Below are 12379 nucleotides of genomic sequence, written 5' to 3'. Positions count from 1 at the left end.
ACCAACATCACCCAGAAGTTAAATAATGCTGTATTTTATGTCTTTATTCTTTGGAAATGAGTGATTTCTCTGACTCATTGGAAATAGTCCAAATCCTTGCTGCTTACCTGGAAGCACTTGGAAGTTTTTTCGCTGTTCTCATTTGACAGTCTGTTGCAAGTTGCTCTAATTTAGTGAAGGTCATATTTAAATTTAGACATGTCCCCAGCCATTAAAACCTGGGTAATGCTACACTGTTTCCACTGGGGAATGCTGTGGTGAAAACTACATTAGTATACCCAAGGCATGCGCTGACAGCAACACACCTCTCAAAACGTCCTATTTAGACATGCTGTTCCATGTGCTGTTGAGAGTTATGCAGGGCATCTCAGGATGAGGTAAATAACCAAAAAATGTACTCTGGGTTATCCTAACCCCTTTATTTGTTCGCCTTTCTTAAAAGCATGATCTTTTTCACTTCCATAACTCGACACCCAAGAAAGAACAAATTACTTTGTTAACAAATGGAAATGAGACAAGAGCAAAAGCTTTCTCCCTCTGTCATCTAGCTAGAGAGGAACAAGTTGGGTTTACATAACATTTTAACATGCCAGTCTTTTGGACCATATTACAGAATTTGATCACAAAAACTTGTGTGTTTGTATGTCTTCTTATGTGTCATAGAAGATTTAAGATACATAACACTTGACTTCAAGGGTGTCTATGCATATGTTTATGCCACGTGTTATGATTCCAGAAGCACAGCATGGAGCTCCTGACAAGCTAATTTAAAGTCAGCAGTAGGACAGGTTAGTCTTTGCAGATTGACTAAGTGCTGCCTAATACCAGGGGTGATGGCAGAGTTGGTGGTGGAGAGGAGCTCTGCCCTAAGGAGTGGCTAAGCTAACACCAGCCCCGGACTTCTCAGCATTCTTACTGTGAGGCAGAGTGATTCTCTTTCATAAAGTGTGTTGGAGATCTGCTGGTAAAAACTGGGCACACTTAAAATAGTAATTGTGGTACACATGTTTAATAAAAAATATTGGAATTCATAAAAGACAGTGCAGTAGTAGTGCAAATATTGTTGTGGCTGCTGGCCATATCTGATGTCCATGTGGAAAAGTTCAAAGTTATTTGACTCACCTTAGTAACTGGAGTTTTATGGCATCTTTAATCCAAATTTAGGGACACAAAACCCGAGTGCCTTTTGGAGGAAGGGAAAATTTTAGGGAGGGACAGGCATTTGAGCTGAAAAAAACCCCCACCTTTGCTGCTGTAAGTACAAGCCTGTCCTTAGTCTTTGTTGGTTTGTTTAAAAATTGAGGCAAGCCTAGGAAGGGGATGAAAGCTCAGACAGAGCCCTGTTGTGTGTGCTGTGAGGGGGGAAAATGGCATGTGGATTCTGCCTACTGTCATCTATGCTTCAGCAAGAGTCAGGGAGACACATATGTTGAGGGGAAAAAAGGATTTTTCTCAAAGTGTAGTACTCGCAATAATTTCACCTTTGCAAGACTCAAACGTGTTTGGTTCCTGTACAAAGGCAGCATGTTTGAAGAGGTTTTGAGAATATTAACTTGGAGGTGTTCAATGGAAGAGCATAACACGGGCCATATAAAAGATTAAAACCCAGATGAACTCCTTTCCAGGAGGCATGCCTTAATGTGTTGGAGGAAGGTATGTGGAATGGAAAGTTCCAGGCAGTATTTGTGTATGAAAATAATCTGAATGATTTGGGTTTTGTTTTTGCTGCGTGTGTAAAAGGAGCGGGAGGATATTGCTTTTACATCATGTTTGAAGTCAAAGTGTTCCAGCAACTTTATCACTATTTATTATAAAAAAACAGTATAACACAAGTCCAGACTGGTGTAGAAACTGAAGAAATACTCATAGTGGGACAAAATTCCCCTTTCAGTAATGATTGCAGCACAGCAAAGTACAAGTTCAATCTGTGGGAAATGTTAGTGTGTTTGGTTGGGTTTATTTTTGGTCTGAAGCCATGACTTTCAAAAGAACTTGGTGAGAAGGTGTAAAGCATAATAATGCTTCCTTGTTTATTTTTAAAGTTTATTTAGCCACTGATTGATTTGCAAAGGTCAGGTCCTTTGCCAAAATTTAGATCAGTCAGGAACATATATGTTCTAAAATTCAAGGTGCAGATCTTGCTTTATTTTTTTTTCACCTGAATTGAGGAGCATAATTTATGATTAGTGCTGACATTTATTTCAGTGTCATGCAGTTGTTTTGGTATGTCAGTTTACAGCTCTGGTTTAAAAAAGCTTTGCTAAGTCCATTCTTACTCTTTCTTTTTCTACTATAGGTCTGTTTTCACATATAATTGAAAACTGTGCTGGTGCTTTTCACTTGTTAGGTGCCAGAAGTTTTTATTTTGTGTGAAATTAGCCAACAGTGCAGTTTAGAACCTGTGATTTCTTTGTAAATAATTGATGGTCTAAAAAAAAAATGGAAGTGGTGTCCTTGATTATGCAGCTCAAAAAACCCTGCTTATTTATCAGTTCATCCATTGAGCTGTGAAAAGCTTTTCCTTTTTTTGTTTGCGTTTGATTTCTATTACAAAGTGACAGCACTTGTTTTTAAACATCAATGAGTTGACTTGTATATTATGCTTTTAGTTATATAGACGTAAAAGTTTTATTTATGTAAAGTTGCATTAGTAGTTTTGTTCATGGGAAGAAGCACTTGACAATTCTGTGACTTTTGTTTGATATTCATATGGCAATTGGGTGGTTTTACAAGATCCTTGGTAAACCAGTATTACTGAAAGCGCTGAATATTTTCAGTTTTATTGCAAGTCAAAGCAAAGTTACTTAGTTAATATGTTTGCTGCTTTGTCTTTCAGCAAGAAAAATCTGTGATATTGACAGACATTGAGGAAATATGGTTTTGATCACATGTCCTAAATAAGGAGCTGAGAGACTGAACTATAGCTCTGAATTGGTGCCATTGCAGGCTTTTATATTATGTGAGTTTAGCATGTATTATGAATTCTGTTCATAGTACATAAAAATGTACAAACCATATTACTGAACTGCAAAAGCTCCACTGCTGATACATCAAAGAAAGCAGCAGCTGTCATCCAGTTTTAGCCACGGTGCTTTTGAATGCCTTAATCCTCTTCCCAAACAGAAGGAGGCAGAGAGAGTGCACTTTCTTTATCCACCTCCCCCCTTCTATTTTTTTGAACTGTTGGTAGCAAAATCCAGAAGCTATGTTAACAGCCATCACTGCATGGCACCAGACATAATTTTCTTTGCATCTAATTTGGACATTTCAGTCTTCCTTATGTATGCTAAGCTATTTCAAATATATATTTTGTCGAAGTTAGAAATTACTCACATTGTGCTTACTCCCAGGTGCTGAAAATATCAAAGTGATTATTCAGTTGTACTTCATTTTAATTTTGGTGTCCTTCAAACTGGAATTAACTTGGTATTCTTCTTTTGGTTGCTGAGGGGGTTTGTATATTGGGATTGTACTCGTATACATCTGAGTACACATCTGCCAGTAGAATAGATTTTATTTTGTGAAACTTTCACATTTTCAGATTATTTTTATAACAACGCAAGTTTTACAAGACAGTGATTACAAAATAGCTTCCGTAAAAAGTGAGCCAGATATACTGCAAACATGTTTGATCTGTTACAGCTGTTTTTAAGGTCTGTATGGTGCAGTGTCCTGTCTCCAAAGTGGGTCATGGCAGAAGTCTGGGGAAGGGTATGAGAGCTGAGCAAGAATGCAGTGATGCTTCCCTGGTATACTTTGCTGTCTCACTAGCATTTCCCAAGTCAGAAGCTGTTCTTTGAGCTGAAAAAATCCCTTGCTAAACTGCAGCCTCTCAGACCAAAAATACTTTGCTTGCTGAAATAAGTAAGCTGCTAGTGTAAAATTTAATATTTAAAGAATCCATTTGTGTTGTCCTATTTACCCCAAAAGAATTTCAGAATCTGCAGTAAAAAGCATGTTGACCAGGATAGTACTGAAAGCCAGATGAGAGAAAAAGGCATTTGATGACAAGGTTTGGTATGTTTAGAAATGCTTCTGTTATTAAAGTTGCTCCCTACTAGTAGTGCCAACTACTCCTACATAGGAGTCTGCTAATTTGTGTGACATGCTAGCCATCACAACACACAAGGAAGATCAGAGTTTGCATGCAATTACTCCAGTCCTACTTCCGTTGTCAGACAAGGATCTCCCAGCAGTGACATTACCTTCTTGTGGCTTACTGTTGCAATCCCATTTTCCCTTCCCTCTTCATTAATACCAATTTTCAAACTTCTCAGTTTGAAATGCCATCTCTTTACATCTTTAAAATTCTAGAAGCTTCAATATTGCTCATAAGGAAAATAATTAATGCTAAGAGAGAAATTGTGCATTTAGCATTTTGGGATATTCCTGACAATTTTTTGCTAGCTTACTATGAGTAAGAGGTCATTGGTTGGCTTTGCTCTTAACGGAGCACAAATAAGGAGCCTTGATTCAATTAAAAATTGAGGTACTACCTCATTACTATGGAATACAGTTGTTGGTAGTTTCAGTAGAATATGCATGTCTCCGCCAGTTGTGCAACAGGCAAAAGAGTTCTTGTGGCTGATGTCCCAGTGCTCAGCGAGTTAATATTGGGATGGCCACAGCTGTGTCCAGACACCTCTCAGGTCAGTGAAGAGATGCAGAAACTGAAGGGCAGTTTCCAAGTGTCATTAAGTTGTGGGAAGAGGGAGGGGTCTCGTGTTATTCTTTCTTTTAATTTCTTCCCACCTACCCCACAAAAAAAAGATATTATGCATGCAATATAGTCCTACAAAGTTTAGAGTAATGTTACTTTGAGGTTTGTCATATTAGAAGAAAAAAGGGAAAATAGTCTAAAAAGGTCCTGCTTTGTTTTTAAATTATGACTTTTTGTTTCAAACATTAAAAAAAGAAGGTGGTAGGTATGTGGTATGACCTGCTCTTGCATGGTCTGTGCTATATTACTGAAGTGCTGCTGTAGGTATTAGAGTAATTTTATTAGGTAATTTTTTTCTTTGATTTTGATGTTTATTGCCCTCTCAGTTGCTGAGTTTAATATGCAAACACCAGAATAGTGTGTTCATAGACTGACCTATTTGTCCATGTAAATGGTACTAATAAATATTTCTTTTTTTTTTTTCTTTTATAGGTTATTGAATCACTGGGGATTATTATATATAAAGCCCTTGACTATGGTTTGAAGGACAATGAAGAGCGGGAATTAAGTCCTCCACTGGAGCAGCTTATTGACTACATGACTAATACTACAGAAACAGATGGGAGTAGGGATGAAGGATATGATGCTCTGGATGAAGGAGTGGAGGATGACAATGAGGACGACAAAGAGGAAATTGAGGCCATTCATTCCTATAAAGATGTCATGAAGGTACAGTAATGGGCAGTTTAATGATAGTTCACTGGTTTTGTCAATAAGAAAAAACAAGTCTGTATTCCATGTTATTGTCCAGTGTGATACTGGCTGCATCATTTTCTGATTTTCCTGGTCCCTCTGTAAGGTTTGCTTGTGGATATGAGATGCAGTAGTACTTCATGTCTGACAGTAAGCCACAGAAAATCCATTATGAACTTTAGCATTGGATGTGCCATTAATATCACAGTCTGATTTCATCTCTGCACTGGATAGTCAGCCTTCCAGTGTAAACACCTGTTGAGTTTCTTTCTGTACACTTGGATACTTCATAGTATGTTTCAATTAATACACCTTTTCATTAGCACATAATTAGTTTAATCATTTCTTATCAGTTTCTTCCCTTGCCACCCTCCCCTGCAGAAGCAGAGGAGTACTTTTATAAGCATAGCCTATTTATATGGAGTGAGTCAGGGCACATTATTTCATTGGTAATCATTATGGTTGTAGTTCTTTACCTGAGTTGTGAGATTTGGAAATATAGCTTATGAATTTTAATTGCAACAGGTTCTTTAATGTTATCTGGTCTACCGTGTATAATCATTTAAAAATATTAGCCATCTGTTTTCTACAGAGTAGTCTTCTGTGCAAGTTTTAGAGCCCAATGAGCTCTTAGTATGGACAAAGTTATTAGTAAGCAGGGATTTTGAAAAAAAATTGTATAACTGGTTTACCTTATAGACAATCTGAGAATTGAATACAGGAAAATGTTATGCTAACTTGTACCAAGGGATTGAACCCTTTATAGTGCTTCTTCATGAATGCTAGTCATATCTAAGAACGAGAAGCTTAGTGTGTGCCACAGAAATTAAGAGTGTAGTGGTGGAAGCTGAAACTAGAAGAATGTCCCAGATAGTCCATGAGGATGCATAAGCACACTGAAACAATACCCCATTAAAACCCTCCTGTTCTGATGGGTTGACAGTAAAGAGTGGAGCTCTTAGGAGACTAGAGAAGGAGTAACTTTTGTTTAGATGCTTTTGCATCCTCCTTGCATCAGAAATTATGCTAAACACTCTATGCCTTTGTTTTTCTCCCTCCTTCAGAGAAGCAGAGGTTGGAGGGAGAAATTAATAAAATGGCCTTTCACTCCCCTGTGATGGGGAGGACCTGGCTGGCTGAAGTGCTCTCCCCTTCAAGCCCCTGCCACTCCCAGCCTTGCTGAGTCTGTGCCCTTGCTGCACGCAGGTGGTTTGCTCTCTCCTCCCCCTGCCACTCCCTGTCACCCAGTCACCTTCTCTAGAAGGGGCCAGCAGCACCCTGCTAAACCCCATGCAAACTGCTCCAGACAGTGTAGAAGAAATGAAGATTGATGGAATACATCCTCTTCTAGCCCAGTTTGGTAAAATGCTGTGGGTTGGTGTGACAATCAAAGTTGGATTGTTAAGAGGAAGTTTCATTCAGTGCAGAGGCAGATGAGACCTTTGTACATGCAGAGCTGAGAGCAGTGGCTTTGTGGAAGTGATTATTTTGCAAGTTCTTTGTTGATTTCTGCAAACAAGAAAAGATAAGTTTGAAAAACTTCACTGAGCTCCTTTAGGTACACTGGTACACATCCCTGAAATACAAACATGATAAAAAAATCTTAGGTAAGGTTTCAACTGTTAAGGTCATCAAATGGCATCCTTTTCATTTGGCTTTGTGAATTTCTCTGCTAGTCCGAGGTACCTGCCTGTTTGTATGTTTTAAAATCAGCATCTTACATTTTTTCATCATGTTTTGCTAAGGATTTTTTGTCATTCTGGACATGTACTGCTTTTGTGACTTCTTCTTAATGAACTGAAGTTCAACTGTCATTTTTACGTCATCCTAACTTTTACTCCTCCATCCTTTGGAATGAATTCTCTTTTCTTGCTGTTGTTGCTTGTGCCTAAATTATGTGCTGCAGGCATAACTGTGTAAATTGCTTTTATTCCCTACTCTGTGTCGCTACTGCATTGACAGCACTAGAATAGCAGCATCGTTCTGCCTCATTTTCGACATGAGTGTGGATTTGCAAGATCCTTTTTGCTTGCATTCATATCTTTTTAGGGGAAAGACCATCTTTTGCATGTGGCTTTTTCTTTTCCCCCAGCTGTGTTAAAATGTTACAAGATACACCCTTATTTACCCAGTGACTGTTTCACAGCAGTAGTGTGTGGTCTTGTGACCATGAGGCTCAATTATTGTAATTCCTTCTTGGCAAGACTCACTGTGAAGCTTTTTCCTCCTCAGTTTGTAGTGAATGCTGAAGCAGGTTTGCTCATTGAATTGAGCAACCGTTGTTCTTGCCTACTCTGCATTCTCTAAATTACAAGCCTGGAAAATTGTAGAGATGGACTGTGTGCTACTAATACTGATTTTTAAGGTTTTAAACTATGTAGTCTCCAGTCTGGACATGATTTTGTCCTTGAAATGTGATTATATGGTTCTTGCTTCTGCAGAAAGTGTTATTGTCTGGTCCAAGGCCTGCCTGCCACTAAGACTGAATTTTTCACCATTAATCACTAACGTGGGTGAGACTATTTTGTGATTAAAACAGAGATAGGTAAGATTTGTGTCAGGTTTTTCTGTGCTGTGAAGTAGACATAGTCATTCCTGAATCGTCTCCTGACCTGGAAAATGCTGAGCAATGTGGTGGACACCTATTCCCGAGAACTGGGAAAAGGGTAAGTGCTAAATGGTACTGCCAAGATCATCACTGGAAAAACTCCTATTTGGAGAAGAACAGACAAGCTTTTGTGCTGCTTCTTGGTATATTTGGCTGATTTAGCTTTTGGTTTTCTTGGCAGGACCAACCTGCTGCCCAGACCTGACCTCCTGTTTTTAAAAATACATCTATGAAGAGAGGAGACATTGGCTGCCAGACGCTTTTAGTCTTTGATGTATTTCTGATATGACAGCCCTACTGCAAGTGAAGGGAGAAATGGAGACAGTAAAGATGGGACGTTTTCAGATAGATGCTTTTCTTTGTTTGTTTCCTCTTCCCTGCCCGATCTCCTGTGTGTACACATCGTACAGGAAATCTGTACATCTTGGGAGTGCCAGTGCATGTACATAGTGACACAAGTGTACATATACAGTAATCCTGAGGGATCAGGAATGCATCATGTTGACAGCACATGTGCATGTGCAGCTTGGGAAGCCTTGGTCAACAGAGGATATAGACAGAGAAGGCCTGGCATGCTGGGCAGTGTTGGGCTTGCTAAGGGTGTGTGAAGTCCTGTCATGTGGCACCTTTATCGTGGCGTGGGGCCCTCCCTGATACTGAAACAAGATGATGCAGTTTATCAATCTCTTCCAGGGTATGCTCAAACCCTAATTCCACTCCTAATCTTAATGTTATCTCACTCCTTATCCTACAGATCTCTGCAGTCAGATGTTTTAAGCCAACACCACTTTTCATATTAACCTGGAGGCACTTTCTACGCTGCAGTTTATCAATACTTGCTGGCCTGAGTCCCAACCCTAAACCCAGATCCAGTATTATACTTTGTTCTAGGTCAACACCCTCTTCTAATTCTAGATGTAAGTGTAGCCCCATAATGCTTTGATAGCTGGTTTTATTATGTGCTGATGGTTTCTGGGCTGAACTACCATCTTAGCCCTAGCCCTGTCATTTCTTCCAGCTTTGAACATCATTGTAGCCAAATCGCTACTGCCAGTATTAACTAGACTTCACCTCAGCTCTTCTGCAGAGCAAAGGTGTTGTGGAGGCATTGTCAGAAGTACCTGCAAGTCATGACACTAATTTTCGTCATTGCCTCTGCTACCTTCTTCTGCAGGTCTCATAGAAGGTTAATAAGGAGGCAGTGGTCTTCATGAACCAGTATCTTGCTCTTACTTATGTTCACTTTTTGTCCTGAAAGTTAACTCAACTTTAACAGGAATCTGATCTGTAGCCAAGCCACACCTTCTTGTCTAAGATACAAATACAGGTGGATGGTCTCTGGTGCTCGGTGGCCTCAGGTCCCAGGTCTTACCTAACTAATCACTTTTAGGTAGTTCAATAATAATGTTTGTTGATTCTGACCTAAAATTAACTGTCATGCAACTGCTGCTTCACAAAGACTGAAGAATGGCCCAGGTCCCATTGTAAACAAAACTCTTACCTAGGAAATCTCCATGACTTGGAGAAAATAATTGGCATGAAAATTATTTTCAGAGCAGCATGTTCAGTATTGTGTTATCTCACTATTAGAAATGTAAACAAGGTTACAGTTTGCAATACTTTTATTGGTAGAAAATGATGTTTGTGCTTTGCAGAGAGGAAGAATAAATTGTTTCTGTCAACCCCACCCCCTATTTCAGACATTTTAATCATTGGCATGGTCATGAGATAAAAAACTTGCAAATCTAGGTGACTCATGTGTCTTGGTAGTTCAAGTGTATGACTGACTCCTTTCAGCTGGAAAGAACTGAGATTTACAGTGGTGGTATTGATCTGCTTCTGTTTTGTTTTGAGTACTGTGGTGGTAGTACAGAACAACCATCTATGGTATGTGTAGAGTTTTAGAGGAAAAGTATGTCCTGTCTTAATGCAACTATGGGCAGGATAAGCAGATCTACATTTAGATCTAAGTGTTTTGGAGACTCCCTTCTGAGTTTGAGGACATGCATTATTATCATACAGATGGTATGACTCCATGTAAGTATAATATGGGAACCTGTCAAAGAGGAACCAGAAAATGCAGTTAAAAACAAGTCAGGGTATTTGTTTATAGGAGACGGTTAAAGAGTTCATGTTACTGGAATTCAAAGGCTTATAATTTTTCCTAGTCCATGAGGTTAAGTTTAGTAAGGTGCAGCTTTCTGTGAGTGTAATTCTGTTTAAGGCTGGATGGGCTTTAGCATTTTTGTATGAGCCTGCAGAACAGCATTTATGCTTCATTTCAGAACAAACAACTTACACTGTATGCTGTAACTCTGTGTGAAGCCAGTGAAGATTTGGGAACTTGCTGAGATGGTAACTAATGCCCCAGATGTTGTCAGTTCATTTTATATTAAAAAGAAATGTAACATCGTTGGCCATTTGTAAAAATTCTCACACTCAAAAAAGAAAACAATTGATCCTCTCTCTTCTCTTGTTCATAGTGTACTCAAATGTTTACATGCTAGTCTTTGTCTTGGTGGATCTTATTTTAGAAAAAAACACAATCTGTGCCTTCGTATGTTGAGGCAGGGAGAGAAACTGAAATTCCAGTGGGTTGGAATTCTTCGGTTCTGTGCACTTTTGTTGCCACCGTACTTGCTGTCTTGACCAAAAATTTATCATCTTCTATCCGTTTATCTTCAGTTGTCCACACAGACCTGCTGTCTGAGACCCCTTTTGTAATGTTGAGAAATCTCCTGTCCCAACCCTTTGGGTCCCTGAAAGTGCAACCATCTAGATTTTGTATCTCTTAAGTTCTGAGGAAGGCAGGTTCTCCTTTGAATGTTTCTTTTTTTTTTCCAGTTTAACTCTTTGTAAGCTAGAAAGAAACCCAAAAATCTCCTGAAGTGATTTTGTAAACACAGCCCCATATCATACTGCTATGACAGGACATCCCCAGGTAGATGCCTCTGGGCAGTTTGGGTTGCTGAAGGTGGAGTTTTATGGTACTGCTCTGAACAGGTAGACAGCTTGTGTTGGCACACTCCCTGGACACCCTTTCTCTCTGCTGCATTGACAAAGTGGGATCTCTGACTTCAGCAGTGAAGTCCCAGAGACCCGCTCAGGGTCTTAAAATTGTTCCCTTTGGGGCTTTTACAAAACAATTGTTGAGTTTGGGTTAGCAAAAGAATATATAGATCTTAACTGAATGGAACCCATCCACAGACATTTTCTTATTCCTTCACCATTCTTTGAGTTAATTTGGAGTTGTCTTAGAAATGCAGTAAACCTGCTATTTTTCTCTTGTCCAGGCAAGCCTTCTTGCTTGCCTGGACATCATGGTTTGCCTTGTTAGCATCATGGTTGCTAATTCAAACCACAGTGTTTCTTCTCTCTGTGCTGTCACCATGGCTGGGATCCGTGTCACCTATATTTTAGTTAAAAGCATCCCAAGTTATTTGTCTTGCTTTGTTCTTTAACTCTGTCAGTTCCTTCATCTGTGTTGCTGCAAGACCCTTCAAACAATTGTGCAAGTGCAACTGAAGGACTGACAGAGTAAACTGTGCTGCTGGCTGGACCATGGAAGGAGTCAGTGTTTGAAGCTTCTGTGCTGTGCAGGCCTATGGAGCTGAGCTGAGGACAGACTGTGCAAAACAGAGTGGAAGTGTCTCTGTGCATGTTTGAGTCTATGTAACTTCTGAGCAATATCGCCATGGTTTTGGTTTTAAAATAAAAGTATTTAATTATAGTAGTAGGGTTTTGATATCAAGGGCTTATACCATATGTACTTGCAAGGAAGTTGTCCCTTGTGACTTTGGTCTTTCCATTTAAAAAGAAAGGCTTTTATTTTCCTTACTTTAATTATTCTTGGAAACATTCCTTCCATCAGTGTGGGCTTAGATTTGAGTGTCTTATTCCAGGCTGGGAGACAAAACCGAATCACCTTTTCTGAGTGATTTATGGCTCACAGTAACACATCTACATTGGTTAAAAACCCCTGTACCCATAATTCACATAATTATACTGGTATAACCTGTCTAAGGTCTAAAATAGTCTGAGGAATCCAAGGAGTTGTCCAACAAAAACAGGAAACACAGATGGGGTGTTCAGATTATTTTTGTGTATGGGGAGATTAGAGAACACCTGAAATTTGTGTGTGGCCCTTATGCATGTAAAAGTTGTACAGTAGGGCAGGGACTTTTTTCCCTGACTATTTTATGCTGTAATTATTATAAATAATTTATACAGGAGTAAAAAGATGGTTCCATCTTTTATTGGAGGTAGAAGGAGTCTTTGGTGGTAATGGTGTCTTTTAATGCATAAAATGCAGAATTTTTCATGACAGAGTTCCAGTTACCCCTTAAAAAATACAAATG

The 12379-nt window shown here is 39.2% G+C and overlaps 1 protein-coding gene across 1 annotated transcript in view; it reads left to right on the top strand.

Moving 5' to 3' along the window:
• The window catches only part of SPIRE1 (spire type actin nucleation factor 1), a 127278-nt gene that overhangs the window by 50136 nt on the left and 64763 nt on the right, over nt 1-12379 (top strand). Inside the window, 1 exon segment of the mRNA XM_027742965.2 lies at nt 5153-5389. Coding sequence (XP_027598766.1) covers nt 5153-5389 — 237 coding nt within the window.

This window comes from Pipra filicauda, unplaced genomic scaffold, assembly GCF_003945595.2.
Source record: "Pipra filicauda isolate LSUMZ 115617 unplaced genomic scaffold, ASM394559v2 scaffold52_size3558583_pilon, whole genome shotgun sequence".
Classification (NCBI taxonomy): Eukaryota; Metazoa; Chordata; class Aves; order Passeriformes; family Pipridae; genus Pipra; species Pipra filicauda.
Note: the sequence above shows the minus strand (reverse complement) of the source record. Positions and strands in the feature narration are given on the sequence as shown.